At 34.7% G+C, this 11,837-nt stretch overlaps 1 protein-coding gene across 1 annotated transcript in view; it reads right to left on the bottom strand.

The window, feature by feature from the left end:
* Positions 1–8,154: 8,154 nt before the first annotated feature.
* The window catches only part of LOC147065891 (dynein axonemal heavy chain 7-like), a 109,434-nt gene continuing 105,751 nt past the window's right edge, over positions 8,155–11,837 (bottom strand). Inside the window, exon 66 of the mRNA XM_085955679.1 lies at positions 8,155–11,332. Coding sequence (XP_085811805.1) covers positions 11,126–11,332 — 207 coding nt within the window. The 3' untranslated portion in view covers positions 8,155–11,125. The remainder of the gene's footprint in view (positions 11,333–11,837) is intronic.

The following is an 11,837-nucleotide window of genomic DNA, read 5'->3' as shown; positions in this document are numbered from 1 at the left end:
TATTTTTGAGTAAGATAGGTTCAAACATAATATTTGAGTATTTCTTATTCTGTAAGGGTATGATTTCCATTACATAATAACTTAAATGTACTCAAACTAACATTTTAGAATTGTAATCATACCCTTCAATGACATATTTTACACAATTAAAAATACTTAAATATTATGTTTGAACATTGCTTATTCAAAAAAATCCAGAATGGACTTAGTTCACAATGCTTGTGAACCACTTAATACACACCAGTGGCGAAGACTCCATACTAGGCGATTATTTAAAGCCTACCTTCTTAAGAAAAATATTTTTAAATTGCATATTGACATATTTATATACTTAATCACTTCATTATTTTATGTTATATAAAAATAATTTATTTTGCCAATGAGAGATGTCATATATGTAGGAATGTATTACAGTATTACACAGTTTACAAAACAACTGCAAAGGTATTAAAAAATATACCACAGCGCGCTGTAAATAAATAATAAACGCCGCGACGTCTCGACGTAAATAAATCTCCGATTATGTGTGAAACAATTCTGAATTTTTTTCGTATGGACTTTACGTCTCATAACCTCTGCAAGTCTGCTGATTTGTACGAAATAAGGTAAGCTCCTATCGCAGAGCCTAAAACATTCGCGCATAATAATGTTGTCATGACTGCGCACTTTGTCCAAAATCATTAATAATTAGATAAATAAAAAAATAATTTCAACGGCGTTTAATCGAATATTAATAAATTTAATAAGTAAGTATAGATTATATAAATTTTATTTAATGATTTTTGGTTGGTATACATGTTTTGAAAAATACGTAATTTAAACACATCGCTCATTTTTATGTCGTCAATGAGTTTTTGAAGTTTCATTGAATTAGTGTGTCGTTGTCATTTACTAGTGTGCACCTATTCATTAGTAGTAAATATCGTACTATTCTCGTATGTATACCTGACAAGTGTGCTGTATTTATCATATCTCCATAGCCTACCTCTTTCCAAAAGTCACCCTTCGCCACTGATACACACTATACTACAGAGAAAACGCTTAGAAAACTTGAAGCTTTCGAAATGTGCGCTTACATAATAGATATATGTTTCTAATCAGCTGGATTAAAGGACAAAGTTTTACGAATGTCAAGATGATGTTTAGGAAGACAAGAGTCAAAGATTTAATCAATGGTATAGTTTGGCCACTACTACTTCTACATGTTATCATTCAAGGCAATATTTTAGGTAAGCGAGGGTCTGGCGGAAGAAGAACGTCTTGGCTCAAAAATAACAGAGAATAGTTTGTGCTCAGCACTTCATACCTGTTTAGAGCAATGAAAATTTAACCAATATCATCGTGAACACCTGATAATAGATACGACAAAGATTGAAGAAGATAATAATTACTTTATTAGCTAGAGTCTTAGAACCACCACCAAAATCACAACAGGGAACGCACTCTACTCCGTATTACTTTTAGTTTTTGCCCAGAGTAGATGCGCCGTAAAAAGCTCCTCATTTATTTACCATAAAATTAATTTTAAAAGCAATTAAGATTTCCTCTTTGAAACTGCTTTTTCGTAAAATTCGCATTTCTTTCAAGAATTTTCATTCCGTTCTCCTGTGGAGTCATATTTTTTTGAAAGCGCTGTTTTTTCTTTCATTAAAATAAAAGTCCAACTGAAATATTCTCGCAACTTATTAAAAAAGTATGTAATCGAGCTAAATACATGCACCTAGTAATTTAAAAGTTAAATACATACCTAATCATAATTTGAATCATAATCATTTGAATCATAATCATTAGTATGTAAATAAATGTATAGGTATATATAAACATTTAAATAATTAACTTTAAGGTAATGTCTTCTTGTAATAGTATGTACCTACATGATGGCCCCCACATCCTGAAGCGGCCCCAAGACTAGGATCTTTGTCGCCCATCACCAAGGTTAAAGGTAGTGTGACGCTCTACTCGATTTTAGTGTATGTTTAATACTTATACCCATTTGAATTTTGGAGTTTTCAATTAATGACGACAATTAAAAATTACATCGTGTAACCTCATATTTTTAAATATATCCACTATTAAAGGAAAATAGCTTTTATAATAGACTTTTTATACTATTATAGCAAATTTGTGATGTCTGTTTAATCTCAGTTTGGTCGACTCGCCACGCCGGGCCCCCCATGAGTCAGGGCCCTCAGGCTAGAGCCCTGTCAGTCCCCTCCCCCTTTGTGGGGACTATGCGCTAAGGATAAAGGCTGTGTGACTCTACAGTAGCGTTTTCCAAATGGTTTACGCGGTAAAATAAATGTGTATATTTAGTCATTTTTTCCTATTTTTTAATACATCCATTTGAATTGTGGAGTTGTCGAGTATTATACACAATTTAAAATTGTATCGTACAACCACATAATTTTAAATAATACTTAATATTATTGAGCAGGCGACTTTTTTTTACTGATGAAGCAAATTTGTGATATGTGTTTATCTCACTTATCTGGTCGACTCGCCTCGCCGGGTCCCTCTTGAGCCCAGGTACCCAGGCTAGGGCCCTGTCAGCCCCCCCCCATTTGTGGGGGCCATGACCAACATTATACTGAGATTCGTGAAACACTAACAATATTTTTTTTAGTATTTTCAGCAAATTACTTTTCGAATAGGTTTATATTGAAAACATCAAAAAATCATTATAGGCCACTGTTAGCACTACACAAAAAGCCGATTAGCACGGAAGGACTTTAGTATGTTCAGGGCCGGATTTAAAGGGACTAAAGGGATCCCCGAATTAATAGGGACCACGGATCCTGAAAAATAAATGAAAATAAGTAGTAGAAGAAGTAGACGTCTCTGCGTCAAGCCCGACAAAATGGGTAGACACCTTCATTCAAATAGAACAATATTAAAATCAACTGCAACAATTTACGGGCAAATCAAATATATTGAAGAGGTATTTTGTTTACAACTTGAGCATGCGTAATAAAAATTATGATTAAGGCCTTGTCCACATGACACGTTTTTCGCCGCGAGTGCATGTGGACATCTCAATGAGGTCACCTACACCTCGACCGCAGACGACTTTGATTAGATCACATGTACTTGGAATGAGCGCGAGTCAAAACGCGCCATGTGACAAAGCCTATGAAGATATAGGTATGACGTGTATTATGATTTTTGAAATAATTTTTTTTGGCCCCCCAATTAGTATTAGCCCTGGGTCCCTTCAAGTATAAATACGGCCCTGATGATGTTATAAAGATGATAAAGACAATTTAATAAAAAAGTTAATAATCATGTCCCGTGCACGCCTTGACTATCAGGTGGACTAATCATGGAACGCGGCAGAATTCTTCTGCCTCGTTGTCACCAGCACCCACAGTTGCGGATACCAGTAGAAAGTACGTAAGAGGCTTTAGACTTTAGGGTTATAACGCGCCGTGTTTAAACGCTTAAAATAAAAATTTCAGGATAACCAGTGGCAGTTTTAATAACGTAAAGGCCTGAAGAACTGGCAGGTTTGGAGACCCCCTAGTTTTACCTATGCAAATATTATCATTTTATTATAATTTGTTGGACACTTATAATTTTTTTTTCAATCTACGATTATCAAACTTTCTGAAGAAGTGACCATCATTTGCGAATGGAAAACTGCCAATTGGTAATGCTAGTTTTCTGTCGAGGATCTCAATTAGTATTATTGGACGATCTCCTCTAGGCCACGTATTTCAATCTTAATTTTTTCGTGAATCCATAGATTTTTACATAAATCTAAATAAATATTGCATAATTAAAATACATTGTTATTGTAAAATTAAAATATTACAGGCACATTATACCAAATGCTAATTTTAACAAATTTAAAATCATGTTATTAATATCAGCGAATTTGCTAGCTTTGTCACCATTACACCGCTAAAAGAAAACTAACTAGTTTGTTGTTACTTACTTAAGCTTTGGGACACTATGTACAAAGAAAGCTCTCCGCCAAATCCTGTTTCAAGTTTCGAAAGCTTTTCTTACGCTACATTATGTACCACTGTATATTACGTAAGGTAACTATATACATGCATACTACATGTAGATCGATTTAGCCAATTTACGTTGCGTCGCTTAATACCTGTTCCTTATTAAGCATCCTTTCAGAGGAACCTGCCAACGACCACTGGATTTAACTGTATTAAAGAGCGTGGTCTGAAACCTTTTCGCTTCACTACAGACAGGTATTATTTAGTAATCTATAATCTTAGGATTTAGTTTAGCTTCTAAAGATATTATCAACACTGTCTATTTCCTGTTACCGAAAGCTTATATTGATAAAGGTGTGTACTTATGTATGCGCGTTAGAAGTTATACTTCTTTGGGCCTTTGGCGTAACAAAACAAAAACAAAACTTGTGATAAACTAGATTCTTTGACTAGCTCTTAATTATCTCGTTAAATTACAGACTCAAGAAAAAGGACTGCTTATTGGAACGCCGATGGTTTATTTCTATACACTTTAACTTATTACTAACTGACGTTTAATCGTTTGTTTACGTAAGGAATTGCAAATGGCCGACAATAATAAATTCGCCGCCTAGGCAACGGAACAATTCTAAACTGTAATATTATACTGTATAATCGTCACGATTGCAGTATCATACTGTGGCGTAAAGGTAGTGCATTCGGCTGATAACCGAACAATCGGTAGTTCGAATCCAATCGAGTGCGTTATTCTTCGAGTGAAAAAATAAATTATGTGTTACATGTCACGCCAAAAAAACACTCTGATCTGATTTCCCAAACGCGCCAAAAGAAGTATAACTTCAAAAATAAAAAAAAACATATTGAAGTAGAATTTTGTTTGCTGCCTAATAACAACTATCAACCACTGGAATGGGACAACTGGACGCCAGGACAATTGGACACCGCACTGTTGTCGACACGTATACAGAACCTAGACGAGGAATTTTAATCAGTTTCTATCTACTACTTAGTAGTTTTAATTCATTAATGTTTTTTTTTATTGCGGATTGAGAATTATCATACCTACGGCTTTATGTAAAATAAAAAAAAACTCTTTTTTCATTGGAACTTAAACGTATGCATGATTAGATCATTATTTACGTGTGCATATTTAAATTCTCACTAACTATTAAATCATAATATAATAATTTCAATATAAATAATAATATTAAGTGAATATATTTTTTAAGTACCTAACGTCTATTTAATTTCGAATTGCGTGGCGTCCAGTTGTCACGGCGCCAAATCGTCCTAGCCCTCAACCACGTACATGTTGTATTTCTTTAAGGTTTCACTTTGTTTCCATTTTAGTATCACATATAGATGTGGCTGTCAACGGATTCCTGTGACCCAGATCTCAATTATTATAATATTATTTATTAAATATTATAGCAGGCATAACTTCGAAAAAAGACCCATAGATGGCGCGGCCCATTGACTAGACATCGCAAGCGCTATTTAGACAAATTAGGATTTAACTCTATATACAGCGGCGTAACTTCGAAAAGAGACCCGTAGATGGCGCTGCCCATTGACTGGACGTCGCAAGCACTATATAGATGGATTAGGATTTAACTCTATATACAGCGGCGTATCTTCGAAAAGAGACCCATAGATGGCGCGGCCCATTGACTAGACATCGCAAGCGCTATTTAGACAAATTAGGATTTAACTCTATATACAGCGGCGTAACTTCGAAAAGAGACCCGTAGATGGCGCTGCCCATTGACTGGACGTCGCAAGCACTATATAGATGGATTAGGATTTAACTCTATATACAGCGGCGTATCTTCGAAAAGAGACCCATAGATGGCGCGGCCCATTGACTAGACATCGCAAGCGCTATTTAGACAAATTAGGATTTAACTCTATATACAGCGGCGTAACTTCGAAAAGAGACCCGTAGATGGCGCTGCCCATTGACTGGACGTCGCAAGCACTATATAGATGGATTAGGATTTAACTCTATATACAGCGGCGTATCTTCGAAAAGAGACCCATAGATGGCGCGGCCCATTGACTAGACATCGCAAGCGCTATTTAGACAAATTAGGATTTAACTCTACATTGACTCCGTAACTGATATCGCTCACAGATGTCACAGTCTTACAACCAGTCAGTTAAGTCTGATCAGCTCTGACCCTTACAGGTCCTCTATTTTGAGACTAAGCACCTTACATTATCGAGATTCGTTTCTAGTGATAAATGTGGTTTCTAGTTGCAATTGTGATACCTACCTGAACTGAACTAAACCGTTGGCAAGTTCATCTGGTTATTTGGTCGAGCGAGTGCGGTCCTCTTATCTTGCTAATCTGTTTTCGTGTACCATTTGAAGTATTCTCTGTTATTGTTGATTAATCTCCGCTAGATGCCTCTGGAGTCTGGTCGGTGGTTAAGATAAACATCTCTCAAATTAGATAGGCCTCTACCTACCTCCAAATTGACGATTGGAAAGGATGTTGTTACAGATAAATAAATAAATGAAACAAACAAAAATACCTTTATTCAAAATAAAAAAGCAATCACAATAATTGTAAAAAATACATTTTGACACAGCAATTTTTAATATAATATCTAAATGGAATTTCCAATACCAAAAAGTAAGTAGGTATCTATAAGATATGTCGGGGGAATATGCCTAATGGGGGAAGACGCCAAAGCTGAAATAATTTATTCGTCCATTGCTACAAATTGTCGGTGCAGTAACGATTTTTAGGATCGACAGCTTTGATCCTGTTCAATTTTAAATTAAAAAAATACGGCTATAAAACGAGGGAAGTACCTACCCATTTTTTTTGTGGTACTTTATTTACAGTACATTTACTCAAAATATTCTCTAATTTCTTTTATTTTGTTAACTGTTAATTCATGGTGGAACTGCATTGTATTGTTGTTTTTATTTAATAAAACGCAATTTTTATGTAGTACTTATTCCACTTTTAATCAAGGGACATTTTCAACTGAATACATTTTTTATTCCTATTTTTTACCTCATTAGTTTTAAATTAATCTGTTATTGGGAAGGTATTATTGGACGGATAATTATTTATGTACCTATTGTTATATTATTTCTATCGCTTTGGATTTTCTTTGATAAATATTGTTTTAAAAAAATGTATTCAGTTGAAAATGTGCCTCTGAGGCGGACGAAACCGGTCCTAATCTCTTGATTAAAAGTCGAATAAGTACTACATAAAAATTGCGTTTATTAAATAAAAACAACAATACAAAATATTCTCAGCATGAGATTTGATTCATAGTTAAGTTCAGTTTCATTGAATAATACACTATTTTTGGCATCACATCTTACTATTTGAGGTGATCTTGCACACCGGCGTTATTATATTTCTGTCCTTGGCATCTTACCTACAAATGGGGGAAGATGCCATTTCGAATATTTTTGGTCATTCACTATCTCAGTTCGTAGTATTTTGCAAAGCCTCATCTTTAATCATTATTGCATTGACATTAAAACGTATTTCTGTCATTAAATAAAAATTCTATATTGTAGTATTGAAGCGTAATCAACCTTTCTGATGTGAGTTAATTGAGTGACGAAGAAAACTATTGCGTCATTTGCAATGGATATTACTTTGATAAAGAAGACCCAACAGTTGATTGGATTGCATGTGTAAGATGCCAACAATGGCTACATGCAACAAGCATGTCCAATCCGGATATTTGCGACCTGTGTACTAAGTCTTAATTTTTTTAGTTTGTGGCATCTTCCTCCGACAAAGTGGGGGAAGATGGCATTTTTAGTTTTTATATTTTTCTATATTGTTCCAGTTCATTTTTTAATAGTATTGCTGCTAAATATTATAATAAAGTGTTTTTCTAATATAACTATGTTTTATTTTGAATATAAATATATTATTTTACAATCATTAATCCGTGAAAGTAAAAATTAGGCATATTCCCCCGACTTACGAGGGTGGGTCAATAAGCCCTTAGAAAAGCCGACAGGTGGCGCGACTAGTACTGTAAGCGGTTTGTTTTCATGCAGCGGCACTACCGATTCAGTATGCTGCGAAGTTTCAATCAGATTGGTCGAGTTGTTGTTTTTTATTTTCGTACATTTAAAAAAAAAATTTGCTTGTTTACAAAAATGGAGAAAATTGAGTTTAGAGCTGTTATTAAACATTTTAATATAAAAGGGGTTAACAGCAAAGGAAATAAAAAATGAGTTGGATTTAGTTCACGGCATATCTGCTCCTTCACTTGCAACTATTTATAACTGGTTAAATGAATTTAAACGTGGTCGTACATCAACAAAGGATGAACCACGCTCAGGACGTCCTGTAGAGGTGACTACACCAGAAATGATCAATAAAATCCACGATATGGTGTTAAGTGACCGAAGATTAAAGTTGAGTGAGATAATTGAGGTTACAGGGATCTCAAAAGGTAGCGTCATTTCTATTTTACATGACAAATTGGGCATGAAAAAAATTTCTGCAAGATGGGTGCCGCGTTTGCTCACAGTCGACAATAAACGCAATAGGGTGGTGGCCTCTAAAGCCCTGTTGTCGCTCATGCAACGCAATCCGGATAAATTTTTTCGTCGCTTTGTGACTGTAGATGAAACATGGATACACCACTATACTCCCGAGACGAAAGAACAGTCAAAGCAGTGGATTGCGAAAGGCGAACCATGTCCAAAGAAGGCGAAAACCGTAAAATCAGCTGGTAAGGTTATGGCTACTGTATTTTGGGATGCACGTGGAATTATTTTCGTTGACTATTTGGAAAAAGGAAAAACAATAACAGGGGATTATTATGCATCTTTATTGGACCAGCTAAAAAACGAAATTGAAGAAAAATGGCCTCATTTAAACAGGAAAAAAATCCTCTTTCATCAGGACAATGCCCGTGTTCACACATGTTTACGATCAATGGCTAAAATTGAAGAATTGAAGTTCGAATTGGTCGACCACCCACCGTATTCGCCAGATTTAGCCCCCAGTGACTTTTTCCTTTTCCCAAACTTAAAAAAATGGCTAAGTGGACAACGTTTTTTTTCAAATGAAGAAGTCATCGATCGGACAAATGCTTATTTTGAGGACCTTCCGAAAACTTATTTTTCTGACGGTGTAAAAAAAATTGAGAAACGTCTAACCAAGTGTATTGAGCTCCAAGGAGATTATGTTGAGAAATAAAAAAAAAATACAAAAATAAAAACTGTTTTAATGCTTTTTTCTAAGGAATTATTGACCCACCCTCGTACCTTATAGATATTTTTTCATACTTTGACTAGTTTAACCTTTCAGTCAGTTATTTAAAAATGGTTTGAAGAGATCTAGTGGAACCCTTACATTAAATTTCACATACAATACATTTTAATGATAACTGAATTGCAAAAATATAGGAATAATCAATAAAACAATAATTTAGTGTATATACTAATCTAAAAAAACACAATACATCAAGAGATAACTCAGTAGTACTTATATGACTAAATATTGTTATTATTAGGTATGATACCAAAGTATTTTATGATTTAAATGATTACCTACCTAACAAAATTAGACACCTTATGATAGAATGAATGTTATTAAATTATTATAAAATAAATGATGTACCAAAATAAATCGTGCCCATTCAATTCGCAATTAAAATCGTGTCTTTTTTTGAAAATATCCGATCCTAATAAGATCATATGGGCCTCCACAGAGTGGAGGTTTGCATTAACAGATTTTATTTTTACGAAAAATGGATGTCAGCCACTTGCTCAACCTATTAGGTCCATACTCTGACTCATACACAAATTTAAAAACAATATGTGTACTTGCCAGACCCAGGATTCGAACCTGGGACCCTCGACACTATAGAGGCCATTGTGGGTTAAAATTGTGTATCCAGATTAAATTTGTCCCAAATGTAATTTTATTAACAAAAAAATTATACAATTAATTTATTTATGTTCTCGAAGTGATCAAATACTTTTAAAATTCCATATTTACTGGTTATGCAAAAATGAAATGAGGGTTAAACACAAAATCTAAAATTTAAAAAACCTAACCATTTTTATATAAAAAATATGACCTTGGGTTATCTGGGTTAAAAGATCTTGGGAGCACTAAACTAGAGGGAAGTGGCTTTGGACAGACCTGGATAGAGGCAGATGCTAGAGAATACCAAGACCTACATACGGTTGTAGCGTCAAGAAGAAAGGAAAGTTATATACTTAATGTAGATTTTAGATTATGTTTGCGCGATACTACACATTTAAGTATTAAACTATTTTAATCAGTCAAAAATGTATAATTTTATATTAACGCATATTCGAATCATTTGGATTAAAATTCCACAGCAAATGTCAAACAGGCATAGGCTGACAGAGAAATGGTACGGGGGGAAATGGTACATTTCGAAAAAATTCACAATTTAATGATTTATTATTGATTTTTTTATGGTTGCAGAATGGTAGGGTTAAACAAATCTAGACGATGCCATTGATTTTCGGGTACATTAATCATACCCAGACACTCTACACTTTGAGTCTAACGATGAAGAGCTGACCTGTAGCTATAACTACGGATGCTCCAATGATGATACAAGTTACTGCGACCATGCGTTATTTTATTCTATGTTAATTAACATTGAAACAAATTGCGCCACAATTCAAGTGTAATAAGTTATTTTTGTGGGAAAAGAGAATGAAGATAGTTTAATCCAAGTTGAAAAAATAGTTGAACAAATTTTAGGGATGTAAACCTACTCACTATACTACTAAAGCTGCTCGACAGCCCTAATCATCCGGGCTACGATCCTCAATCATGACGTTGCGACGAAGAAGAAGAACTAAAATGCCATTCATTTAAATACTTTTTTTTTTTTTATTCCGGACCTAATGACCCTCCTCTTTATGTTCGCACCTGAGCAGACAGCCTTCGGTCAAATGCATTTGTGATTAAAAATACGATAGAAATAAAAGTATCATCGGCAATAATGTAAAGTAACTGCACACTTCAAAAGTAGTTAGTAGAAATGAATAATAAACAGTATTAAATTTAAATACAATGCTTTTTAATGAACAATAATATGTCACGCTAGTGGACGATTTATGTTGGTACATGACGTAGTCTATATGAATTTGACTACAACGATAAGTGCGTAGACATGACAATGACTTAGTAAGGAAGTTGAGAGAGAAGAGCGACGCCTCTCATGACCCAGTGGTCTGGCTCACGCTTGGTGGGTAAGCGCACGCAGATGATGTAATTTGTGGAGTGGCCGGTGGTGGAAAGAATTCCTCGCCTCGCGCCCGTCTTGTACAGGGGACAGTCGTAGAAGAATCCATCCGCGATGTCAGCTCGCTTCATTGGGACCAGCCATATCTAAACAAACAGTAAAGATTTTAGTTGAATGAGTAGGTACCTTCATTAATAATCATAATCTTCATGAGAGAACAGGTAGTGAAAATCGGTCAATTTGAAAATTTATACGTAGTTCGTTTTTTTGCTGGCAGGTTCGTCACTATCGTTCAACTGCGCAGGCGCAGATTGAAAAAATCCTACTGTCGCATGGAAATTCAGAAGTTTCCAAACCTTTTTAATTCATGCATGCAATCTTGCCAACTGCAGGATAATACATGTTTATCCATACATTTTCTTACTGTCAGTAAATCCATGCATGTGTAAACGGGGTATTCATCTATAACAGGGATGGCCAGTGCGTCGATCGCGATCGACGAGCATCGATTGCGAAGGTATTTTTGGTCGATCGCGGACATAATAATATATTGTACTATATAACTATTGTAACTATGTAAAAATTACAGTAAAGTTAATGTGTACTTCATTTTTTTAGAAGTTAAATGCATAATAATTATTTATTATTGTC

Source organism: Rhyacophila brunnea, unplaced genomic scaffold, assembly GCF_057557595.1.
Source record: "Rhyacophila brunnea isolate RB1 unplaced genomic scaffold, BYU_Rbru_1.0 scaffold_5, whole genome shotgun sequence".
Lineage (NCBI taxonomy): Eukaryota > Metazoa > Arthropoda > Insecta > Trichoptera > Rhyacophilidae > Rhyacophila > Rhyacophila brunnea.
The sequence above is the reverse complement of the archived record's forward strand: the minus strand, read 5'-3'. Positions and strand labels throughout refer to the sequence as shown.